This window comes from Carcharhinus amblyrhynchos, unplaced genomic scaffold, assembly GCF_965287045.1.
Source record: "Carcharhinus amblyrhynchos unplaced genomic scaffold, sCarAmb.v2.hapA scaffold_44, whole genome shotgun sequence".
NCBI classification, from domain to species: Eukaryota; Metazoa; Chordata; class Chondrichthyes; order Carcharhiniformes; family Carcharhinidae; genus Carcharhinus; species Carcharhinus amblyrhynchos.
Genome location: NW_027649785.1, coordinates 3,989,037 through 4,001,493, shown reverse-complemented (window position 1 = coordinate 4,001,493; position 12,457 = coordinate 3,989,037). Strand labels below are relative to the sequence as shown.

General features: G+C 43.6%; 1 protein-coding gene across 4 annotated transcripts in view; it reads right to left on the bottom strand.

The window, feature by feature from the left end:
* The window catches only part of axl (AXL receptor tyrosine kinase), a 231,020-nt gene that overhangs the window by 12,147 nt on the left and 206,416 nt on the right, over positions 1-12,457 (bottom strand). For all 4 annotated transcript variants that reach the window (XM_080181969.1, XM_080181965.1, XM_080181966.1 and 1 more), the window contains 3 exons: positions 11,386-11,495; positions 6,732-6,891; positions 211-347 (listed from right to left, as the gene is read on the bottom strand). In XM_080181969.1, coding sequence (XP_080038095.1) covers positions 211-347; positions 6,732-6,891; positions 11,386-11,495 — 407 coding nt within the window. The remainder of the gene's footprint in view (positions 1-210; positions 348-6,731; positions 6,892-11,385; positions 11,496-12,457) is intronic.

Genomic DNA, 12,457 nt, shown 5'->3' with positions numbered 1-12,457 from the left:
ATTGTTAAACACTTCATATAGCCAAACGTTAATCTGACAAAGAAACTAAAAAATCTTCAGGAACTTTCATCGCTTCAGAGATACACCAATTCAAGAAAAAAACAACCAAAAATAAAATAGAAAGAACCACTCAATCAAGCTTCAGAAAATCCAAATTTGAGGAGAACCCAGACTCATCAAAAGATAAATTCATAAGGAGAAATATCTTACAATGCATCCAGACAGTCTGGGGGCTGCTTCAGTCTGTTGCCTTGTCGGAGGTAGTCATAAATCTCACTGTTTTCCACACCTGGATATGGAGTTTGACCGCGGGTTGCAATCTCCCACATGGTGACACCATAGGACCACTGAAAGCAGGGAGAAGAACATCATATTGGAGAGCAGCTCAGAACTTTACCCACACAATCTGTGTGACTAAAACAAAAATTACTGGAAAATCTCAGCAGGTCTCACTGTTTGTGGAGAGAGAATAGAGCTAATGGTTTGAATCTGGATGACCCTCTGTCAGAGCTGAAGACTAGAAATTGAGACGGGATTTATACTGTAAGGATAGAGGCTGCTAATTGACAAGATGTCACAGACAAAACGACAAGACGATGTAAATGGTGGTGAACATGGCTGAGAAAAATAGCAGCCAGTAAGAGATCAGAATGTTTAAGTGGCAGAACAAAGTAAACGCAGTGTCAAAGGGCAACCTGAGACATGTAGCAGGTGGGCCGGGGGTGGGGGGGGTGCATGGTGGTCAAGGAAGAGGATCAAGATTGAAAGTGAGATTTAAAATTGATGGATTAAATTAAAATTTAAAAATTACAATTCTAATACATAAATTAATGAAAATAAATAAAATGAAAAGAAATAAACTAAATTAAATAAAGTAAAACAAAAGAAACAGAGTGGAGATGAAGAAGAGGATTCATCTCTGAAGTTGTTGAACTCAGTGTTCAGTCTGGAAGGCTGTAAGGTGCCCAACTGGAAGATCAGGTTTTGTTCCTCAAATGTGCACTGGGTTGACTGGAACATTACAACAAGCCTAGAATGGACAAGTGGGCATGAGAGCAAGACGGCATTTTGAAATGGCAAGTGGCAGGAAGATCTGGGTCCTGAAAGGTGTAGCAGGCGGTAAAGAAGGCAAATGGTATGTTGGCCTTCGTTGCGAGAGGTTTTGAGTACAGGCGCAGGGATGTGTTGTTGCCATCGTACAGGGACCAGCTGAGGCCACACTTGGAATATTGTGTGCAGTTTTGCTCTCTTTTCCTGAGTGAGGAAGTCTTGCTCTCGAAGGAGTGCAGCAAAGGTTTACGGGGCTGATTCCGGCAATGTGTGAGGAGAAATTGCCACAGTAGGATTGTTTTCACCAGAGTTTGGAAGAATGAGGGAGGATCTCATTGAGATTTCTAAAATTCTAACAGGTCTAGACAGGATAGATGCAGGAAAGATATTCCCGATGGTGAGGGTGTCAAGAACCAGGGGTCACAGTCTAAGGACCATTTAGGATGGAGATGAGGAGACACTTCATCATCCAGAGCATGGTGAACCTGTGGAATTTATTACCACAGGAAGTAGTTGGTGCTAAAATATTGAATGCATTCAGGAGGCAGCTGGATATCGCATTTGGGGTGAATGGGATCAAAGGTTATGGGGAGAAAGCAGGATTATGCTATTGAGTTGGACGATAAATCATGATCGTGATGAATGATGGAGCAGGATTGAAGGGCCGAATGGTCTCCTTCTACTCTTATTTTCCATGGTTTTATGTGCTGCAAAGCAGTCACCCAGTGTGCATGGGGTCTCTCCAACATCGAGCTGAACACACTTGGAGCAGTGAGTGCAATAGACCATGTGGTCAAATGGATAATGGTCTGAGCAATTCGGTCCAACATAAAATTGGACATTTTAAATGAATACAGCTAAACTGTTTCCACAAGCAAGGCCTGATGGGTGAGGTTACCACAGTTCAAAAGGTAATGGGTGTTTGATCTTAACAACAGGGTTTGATTTGATTTGATTTGATTTATTATTGTCACATAGAATACAGTGAGAAGTGTTCTTCCTTGGAGAATTTGGCCACAGTTGGAAAATTCCAGCCCCCAAGTTCACCCGTTTACACAAGCTCAGTGAATCGAATCCAACAGCCCAATCCATTTTATCAGAGCGATAATATATGTTTCTTAGGCAATTAGCATAATTCAGGGAAAAGTTAACTTAATTTATTGTGTAAGAATTATTTCTTTAATCTGTAAGTGCTTTTAATGAAGTTAAATTTGAACCGCAGTCCTTTGTTTGTCTCTGAAAATAACAGCACCTGGGTAAACATGTTTTGGCTGATAAACCGGTCGAAGTGTCTGTACAGCGTATTTCACAGGCAACAACCAGATTAAAGGAGGTGCACGTGAAGCACTACTTCATCTGACAAGGGTTGCAGAAATGGTGGAGGATGAGGTTGACAGGATTCTCACAGGACTGTGACTGAAACATCTCACCCTCTGTCCTCCTTCCCAGACCCAGTATAGGGTTCCCCTTTTGCTCATTGTTCAGCCCATCAGCCTCTGCATTCAAAGGATCATCTTCCTTCTGCCAACTCCAGCATGATGCCACCACTAAACACATGTCATTTGTCAACATTCCCTCCAGGATATCCTCATCCATTCTTCCATCGCACCCAACAATCCACACCATGCCCATGGCCATGAAATCAGCAAAGGTGCAGCATCTGCCCCTTTACCTGCTCCCTTTCAGATGAAGCAGAGCTTTACAGGCACTTCCTTCAATGGTTTATTGCATTCGTTGCTCCCAATGTGGTCTACCCTACATCAGAGAGACCAAACATAGACTGCGTGACCACTATGTCCGTAAGCAGGACCTAGACCTTCTTGTTGCTTGCCATTTCAACACACTACTCTGGTCTCCTGTCCATATGTCCGTCCTTGGCCTGTTGTAATGTTCCAGTCAAGCCTAACACAAGCTGGAGGAACAGCTCAGCTTCCAGTTGGGCACCTTACAGCCTCCCAGACTCAACATCGAGTTCAACAACTTCAGAGCATGAACTCTCCCCTCCACCTACTCTTCATTTCCATTTGTTACTTTATTTTATCTATTTTATCTTATTTATTTTTATTATTTTATGAATTATATTATTTGTATTTTTTAAATTTCTTCCACCGTGTTTTTACATCTCTTTCCATCTTGACCACCCCCTCCAGCCCCACTAGGGCCGACTGCGACACATCTCAGACATTGTGCTTGCTAGCCACTAACACATTCTGATCTCTTAGTGGTCGCTAACAGTGTCTTTCTCAGCCACGATCACTACCATTTACCTTCACTTTGTTTATTTGAATATGACACTTGTCAACTAGCCCCTCCCCCAACCCTTATAGTATAAATCTCGTCTTATTTTCTCATCTTCAACTCTGATGAAGGGACATCCAGATTCAAACCATTAGCTGTATTCTCTCTCCACAGGTGCTGTCAGAACTGCTAAGCATTTCCAGAATTTTCTGTTTTTGTTTCGGATTCTAGCATTCACAGTAATTTGCTTTAATCAGTGTGCTTGTTCCTCATGATAACTTGATTGTACCCAAAGACTTTGTGATGAATCTCCAAAGGTGCTGAGTAGATGAATGCGTGTGGGAGGCTTTCAAGTGCAAGTTGATAGGGATTCAGGACCGGCACATTCCTGTAAAGATGAAGGATAAATATGGAAAGTTTGGGGAACTTGGGGATAATGAGAGCCATTGTGAGCCTAGTCAAAGAGAAAAAAGAAGGATTTATCGAGGCCAGGAGGCTGGGAACACACAAAGCAAGTGTGGAAGACAAGGAAAGCAGAAAGAAACTTAAGCACGGAGTAAAGGGGGCTAAAAGGGGTCACAAAAAAATCATTGGCCAGCTGGATTAAGGAAAATCCCAAGGCTTTTTTACATTTATATAAAGAACAAGAGGGTAGCCAGGGAGAGGATTGGCCCACTCAAGGACAAGAGAGGGAATATATGCGTGGCACCAGAGGTGAGGTATTAAATGTGTACTTTGTGTCAGTATTCACCAAAGAGAAGGACTTGATGGATGATGATTCTGGGAAAGGATGTGTAGGTAGCTTGAGTCATGTTGAGATCAAAAAGGAGAAGGTATTGGGGTTCTTGAGCAACATTAAGGTAGACAAATCCACAGGGCCTGATGGGATACACACCAGGATACTGAGAGAGGCAAGGGTTGCTGGGGCCTTGAGAGAAATCTTTGTATCCTCACTGGCTACAGGGAAGGTCCTGGTTGGATAGAAATAGACTTTAACCTGGTGTTGTGAGACTTCTTACTGTGTTTACCCCAGTCCAATGCCAGCATCTCCACATCATACAGGGAAGGTCCTAGAGGATTGGAGAATAGCCAATATTGTTCCTCTGTTTAAGAAGGGTAGCAAGGATAATCCAGGTAATTACAGGTCGGTGAGCCTTATGTCAGTGGTAGGGAAATTATTGGAGAGGATTCTTCGAGACAGGATTTACTCCCACTTGGAAGTAAGTGAGATGAATTAGAGGCAACATGGTTTTGTAAAGGGGAGGCTGTGTCTCACTAACTTGATTGAGTTTTTCAAGGAAGTGATGAAGATGATTGATGAGGGAAAGGCAGTGGATGTCGTCTACATGGATTTCAGTAAGGTCTTTGACAATGTCCCTCATGGCAAACTGGTGCAGAAGATAAAGGCATGGGATCAGAGGTGAGCTGGCAAGGTGGATACAGAACTGGCTCAGCCATAGAAGATGTGGAACTATCTGTAACTCACACGACTTGCCTGGGCTTGCAAAATCTCAGTAACTGCCCTGTCTGGAGACAATACACATTTCTTTATCCTGTGCTTAACGCTCTCTCCACTCACACTGCCTGTACCTTTAAAATTTGATTACCTGTAAAGACCATTATTTTGTCTTGAGTTTGTGTCTTTATATATGCCCTATTTGTGATCAGAACTCCCAATTACCTGACAAAGGAGCAGCGCTCTGAAAGCTAGTGGCTTTTGCTACCAAATAAACCTGTTGGACTTTAACCTTTGGATTTTTAAGAGTTGTGAGACTTCTTACTCAGTCATAGAAGACAGAGGGTAGCAGTGTGTCTCTGAATGGAGGGCTGCAAGAAGTGGTTTTCCTCAGGATCAGTGCTGGGAGCTTTGCTGTTTGTAATATATATAAATGATTTGGAGGAAAATGTAACTGGTTTCATTAGTAAGTTTGTGGATGAACAAAGGTTGGTGGATTTACAGATAGCGATGAGGACCATCAGCGGATACAGCAGGATACAGATTGGTTCGAGACTTGGGTGGAGAGATGGCAGATGAAGTTTAATCCAGACAAATGTGAGGTAATGCATTTTGGGAGGTCTAATATAGACAGGAAATATACAGTAACCCTTAAGAGTATTGATAGGCAGAGGGATCTGGGTGTACAGTACGCAGGTCACTGAAAGTGGTAATGCAGGTGGAGAAGGTAGTCAGGAAGGCATATGGCATGCTTGCCTTCATCGGCCGGGGGTATTGAGTTTAAAAATTGGCAAGTCATGTTGCTGTTTTATAGAACATTAGTGAGGCCGCACTTGGAATATAGTGTTCAATTCTGGTCGCTACACTACCAGAAGGATGTGGAGGCTTTGGAGAGGGTACAGAAAAGGTTTACCAGAAGGTTGCCCTGGTATGGAGGGCATTAGCTACGAGGAGAGGTTGGAGAAACTTGGTTTGGTTCATGGGAACAACGGAGGTTGAGGGGAGACCTGATAGAAGTCTACACAATTATGAGGGGCATGGACAGAGTGGACAGTCAGAAACTTTTTCCCAGGATGGAAGAGTCAATTAATAGGGGGAATAGGTTTAAGGTGTGAGGGGCAAGGTTTAAAGGGGATATATGAGGCAAGGTTTTTTACACAGAGGGTGGTGGGTGCCTGGAACCTGCTGCCAGGGGAGGTTACTTTTAAGGAGCATCTTGAAAAATACATGAATAGGATGGGAGTAGAGAAATACGGTCCCCGGGAGGGTTAGGGGGGCTTTAGTTCAGTCGGCCAGATGGTCGGTGCAGGCTTGGAGGGGCTGAAGGGCCTGTTCCTGTGCTGGAATTTTCCTCCACTGTTTGAACACCTTTGCTGGAAAGGTTACAGCATAAATGTGTCCAGATGGGAAGAGGTAATTAGGATGCCAGGAAGCTCATGTTGAGTATGGATCTCTCCATATTAGAATAGTGTTTTATTTGGTTTGTTAATAGTTTAGTTAACCTATTCACTGTTAGTTAGATAAAATAAAGTATTGCTTGTTTCTTTTAAAGAGAGAGTCTTTGGTAGTTATTTTGATTTAATCACTAAGAATTGCTGTAGGCAGATTCTACATACTATTTCTCACACATTCTTCACTAGATTCTGAAAAGGGGGTACTGCTGCTGAGTGGTTGAGTGTTAGTTCTCTGAAAGGAGATCACCCTCGCCTTCATAACATGATAGCAATGCCTAAAGTATGAATTAAAATACAATCAGTTTTTGTCCCCAATCAAGATTTTAAACGCCCTGTAATCTAATGAAAATTGCCCTAATTTGGGTTTATGAACTCACCACAGACCTCTGCTCTGAATAAATCCATTTACAGTTAAGAAACTCAGGAAGCTCAATATGAAGTGCCTGAGAATGAAATGATTGTGATTTCCATTTAAGAGGAAAAACATTAGTATTTCATTAAAAATTACTTGGGCTCAGAATCAAGTCACATACCACATCACTTTTGGTCGTGTAAACTCTGTCTGCCAGGCTTTCAATTGCAATCCACTTCACTGGCATTTTTGAGATACGTCCTTGTCGATAGTAATCCCCATTGTAAATTTTTTTGGACAGCCCAAAGTCAGCCACACAGACATTCATGTTTTCATTTAACCTGAGGTGAAAAGGAAATTGTTTTAAAATAATAACAACACATCAAACCTCCAGCCAGATCTCAAACAATGAGGAGATGGAGTACAGGAAAGAGATAGAGAGTCTGGTGAACTGGTGCTACAACAATAATCTCTCCCTTCACATCAGTAAAACAAAGGAGATAATCACTGACTTCAGAAAGCGTAGTGGAGGACACGCCCCTGTCTACATCGACAGAGAAGAAGTGGAAATCGTCGAGAGCTTCAAGTTTTTAGGTGTCCAGATCACCTACAACCTGTCCTGGTTTCCCCCCCCCACGCCGACACTATAGTTAAGAAAGCCCCACCAACACCTGTACTTCCCCAGAAGTCTCAGGAAATTCAGCATGTCCGCTACAACTCTCACCAAGCAGAAAAATACCGATCTCTTTCTTGAATCTGTTGATTGATTCTGCCTCCGCTGCATCGTGAGGCAGTGAATTTCACAGATTCCCAACCCTCAGAGATAAGTGGTTTCTCCTCATCAGAGTTTTGAACTTACCTCCTATCACTCTGTATCTATGACCTTTTGTTCTAGACACTTCCCACAAGGGGGAACATCTGTTCAACGTCCACCTTATTAATCCCCTTTAGCACCTCGATCAGATTCCCCTCTCATACTTCAAAACTCCAGCAAGTACAAGCCCAAGGTATTCAACCACTCCTTGTGTGATTGTCCTCTCATCCCCAGGATCAATCTGGTGAACAGTCCTTGAACTGCCTCCAATGCTACCACATCCTTTTCCAAGTGAGGAGACCAAAACTGGACGCAATACTCCAAATGTGGTCTCACCAATGTCCTATACATCTTTATTTTTAAAATCCAGTCCTTTGTAACAACACATTTGCCTTTCTTATTAAATGCTGCAGCTGCAAAAGCACTTCCTGTGAACACCCAGATCCCTCTGCACTGATGGAGTTTAAATCTGCTTCCAATTTACATAATAATTTGCCCTTTTTTCTGGCCAAAGTGGATAACTTCACACTAATCCACAAGGAATTCCATCTGCCAGATTCCGGTCCATTCTCCCAGACAATCAATATCTATCGTAGGGGGAAAGCTAGATTAGGCTACTGAGTTGGACAATCAGCCATGATCGTGATGAATGGTGCAGCAGGCTCGAAGGGGCAAATGGCCTCCTCCTGCTCCCATCTTCTATATTTCTAGCCACCTGTAAACTTTATCTCATCATCACAGGGTGTTTTCCACCTATTTTAGTATCATCAGCAAATTTTGCTATGTTCCTGCTTGCAGTTCATTTATATAGATTGTAAACAGTTGAGGTCTGAGGACTGGAACCTGTGGAACCGCACTGGTTACATTTCGCCAGCCAGAGAAGGGCCCATTTATCCCAACCCTCTGCTTTCTGTCAGTCAGCCAATCCTCAATCCAAACTGGTACTCTGCCCCCAGTCCGCTGTGATCCCCTGCCTTGGCCAAAATCTGTAGCACAGTGGTTAGCACGGCTGCTTCACAGCTCCAGAGTTCCAGGTTCGATTCCCGGCTTGGGTCACTGTCTGTGTGGAGTTTGCACATTCTCCTCGTGTCTGCGTGGGTTTCCTCCGGGTGCTCTGGTTTCCTCCCACAGTCCAAAGATGTGCGTGTTAGGATGATTGGCCATGCTAAGAAATTGCCCCTTAGTGTCCAGGGATGCGTAGGTTAGAAGGGTTAGTGGGTATAATATGTAGGGGTATGGAGATAGGGCCTGGGTGGGATTGTGTTCAGTGCAGACTCGATGGGCTGAAGGGCCTCTTTCTGCACTGTAGGGTTCTATGATTCTACAGCCAAGGGCGAGGTACCAGAGGATTGGAGAGTAACTAACGTTGTTCCTCTGTTTAAGAAGGGCAGAAGAGACAAACTGGGAAATTACAGGCCTGTGAGCCTTACATCAGTGGTGGGAAATTATTGGAAAAGATTCTTAGGGACAAGATGTACTCACATGTGGAAGAGAACAAGCTTATTAGCAATTGGCAGCATGGTTTTTGATTTGATTTGATTTATTTTATATATATATATATAGTGAAAAGTATTGTCTCTTGCATGCTATACAAAGCATACCATACATAGAGAAGGAAAAGAGAGAGTGCAGAATGTAGTGTTATGGTCATAGCTGGGGTGTAGGGATCAACTGAATGCAAAATACATCCGTTCAAAAGTCTGACGACAGCAGGGAAGAAATGAAAGGGAGGACATGTCTCACAAACTTCACTGAGTTCTTTAAGGAAGTGACAAAAAATATTGACCAGGGCAGGGTAGTGTATGTTGTGTACATGGACTTTAAAAAAGCCTTTGATAAGGTTCCTCATGGCAGGCTGATACAGAAGGTGAAGTCATATAGGATCCGAGGTGAGCTGGTAAGATGGATACAAAACTGGCTTGGGTATAGAATGCAGAGAGTTGCAGTGGGAGGGGGCTTTTCTAACTAGAGATCTGTGACAAACGGTGTTCCACAAGGATCAGTGCTGGGGCCTCTGTTGTTTTCTTATAGATAAATAAATGATTTGGAGAAAAGTTTAGGTGGTCTGATTAGTAAATTTGCAGATGATACAAAAATTGGGGGAATAGCTGATAGGAGGATTATCTGAGCATACAGCAGGACATAAATCGGCTGGAGACCTGGGCCAAAAGATGGCCGATGGAATTTAACCTGGACAGATGTGAGGTGTTGTGATTTGGAAGGTCCGCCTTGTTGTCCAACAAGAGGCATACACGCGATGGGTCGTACGAGGGCTGCTCTTGGATGTTTTGAGAATAGCCTAGCACTTCACGTCGTTAGTGTGCGCTTAAACTGGACCAGATGCTGGGCAACATGACAGCTCAGTGACTATCAGGTTACCCTTCAGTTTTCTCTGCTCCAACAAAACAACCCAACTTCTCTTCATAACTTAAAATGTTCCATCCCAGGCAGCATCCTGGTGAATCTCCTCCGCACCCTTCTAGTGCGATCACATCCTTCCTGTAATGTGGTGACCAGAACTGCACACAGTCCTCCAGCTGTGGCCCCACCAGAGTTCTACACAAACTCCAACATGACATTCCTGCTTTTGTAATCTAAGCCTCAATTGAAAAAGGCAAGTGTTCCATGTGTCTTTTTCACCACCCTACTAACTTGCCCTTCTGCCTTCAGAGATCTGTAGACAAATACACCAATGTCCCTTTGTTCCACAGAACTTCCTAGCGTCATGCTGTTCATTGAATACTTCCTTGTCAAACTGCTCCTCCCAAAGTGTATCAGCTCACACTTTTCAGGGTTAAATTCCACCTGCCACTTATAGAACATAGAACATAACAGCGCAGAACAGGCCCTTCGGCCCACGATGTTGCGCCGACCAGTTAAAACAAAACAATGACCCACTAACCTAAACCAATCCCTTTTCGTCCATAAACCTATCCATGGATCTCTTAAACGCCCCCAAACTAGGGGCATTTACAACTGCAGCAGGCAGGGCATTCCAATCCCTCACCACCCTCTGGGTAAAGAACCTACCCCTGACATCAGTCCTATAACTACCCCCCCTTAATTTAAAGCCATGCCCCCTCGTGCTAGCTTTCTCCATCCGAGGAAAAAGGCTATCACTGTCCACCCTATCTAAACCTCTAATCATCTTATATGTTTCAATAAGGTCCCCTCTTAGCCGCCTTCTTTCCAGCGAAAACAACCCCAAATCCCTCAGTCTCTCCTCATAGGACCTCCCCTCCATACCAGGCAACATCCTGGTAAACCTCCTCTGCACCCTCTCCAAAGCCTCCACATCCTTCCTGTAATGTGGGGACCAGAACTGCACACAGTACTCCAAGTGCAGACGCACCAGAGTTGTGTACAGTTGCAACATGACGCTGCGACTCCTAAATTCAATCCCCCTACCAATAAACGCCAAGACACCGTATGCCTTCTTAACAACCCTATCTACTTGATTCCCAACTTTCAGGGATCTATGTACACATACACCTAGATCCCTCTGTTCATCCACACTATTCAAAGTCCTCCCGTTAGCCCTATACTCAACACATCTGTGCTGTTAGCCATGTTTCCCAATGCAGTACATGTTATGAGATTAATGTAGACACAGGAACATACTAAGATACAGTGAACATAAGAACATAAGAAATAGGAGCAGGAGTAGGCCATCTAGCCCTTCGAGCCTGCCCCGCCATTCAATAAGATCATGGCTGATCTGTCGTGTCTCAGTTCCACATTCCCGCCCTCTCCCCATAACCCTTAATCCCCTCTCTTATCAAAAACCCATCAACCCGCGTCTTAAAAATATTTAGCGAGGCAGCCTCCACCACTTCAACGGGCAGAGAATTCCAGAGATTCACCACCCTTTGAGTGAAGAAGTTCCTCCTCAACTCCGTTCTAAACCTCCCCCCCTTTATCTTGAGGCTGTGCCCTCTGCCCACAGGCAGAATGATCAGCTGGCTGACAGATCAGATACCAGAAGATGAGGGAAAGCTGTACAAATCACAAATGGACTCACATGCAGTTGCGAGCTGCCAGGTCCCTGTGGATGAAGTTCTTGTTGCTGAGATACTCCATACCTCGTGCAATGTCAGTCATGAACTTTACCAGTGTCTGCATTGGAAGATACTGCAAAAGAAGGCAAATTATCAGCACTTCCCAGGAACACGAGCTCCAGGGAGGGGAAAGGTCAAACTGAGAAATCAGATATCCCAAAGCACTTTATATCCATCGACATTTAGTAATATGGGAAACAGAGCAGACAGATTGTATGCAAAGAGTCCCAAAAATATTTCCGATGAAAGGTCATGGACTGGAAACTGTTTCTGTCTCCACGTACACTGCCAGATCTCATAGAATCGTAAATCCCGACACCGCAGAAGGAGGCCATTCGAGCATTAAATCTGCATCGGGAACAATCACACCCAGGCCCTTTTCTTCTCACCCCAGTAATCCCCCTGACATCTGGGCTTAGGGGGTGATCTTATAGAGATCTACAAAATAATGATCAGCTAGAGAATCAATATCTTTTCCTAGAGGTAGGTGTTGACGTAAAATCAAAATTAAAGGATACAAGATGGATACCGGGCACAAAATGGACTCTGGGAAAAGACATTAAGATGTGCTGACCCAGACACAGACATTGCACAGTGAGTTAAAACCTGTTAGTGTCTAAATAACTTCAGGAAATAGATCAGACCTTGAGGCAGAACACAGTACAGTCCTTTGGCCCTTGATGTTGCGCTGAGCTTTGTCTGAAACCAAGATCAAGTTATCCCACTCCCTGTCATTCTGATAGGGTGTGGAATATCTTGGCACCTTAACTTGAGGTAAAGCAGAGCCAAAACAATGAGTTTCGGTAATGAGATCAACCATTGATGCATAATTGTATCTACTCTATATACAACGATGTGATAACTGCCAATGTCCATCTACTCTCTGAATAATGATGTGTTAACATAGAAACATAGAAAACTGTCGCTGTACGTACTTGTCTATTATTTGTATAACAATGTGCTAACTATCACTGTCCTTACCTGTCTACTATTTGTAAAAGTATAAAAGATGCTCAACTGCCATTGTATAGTTGA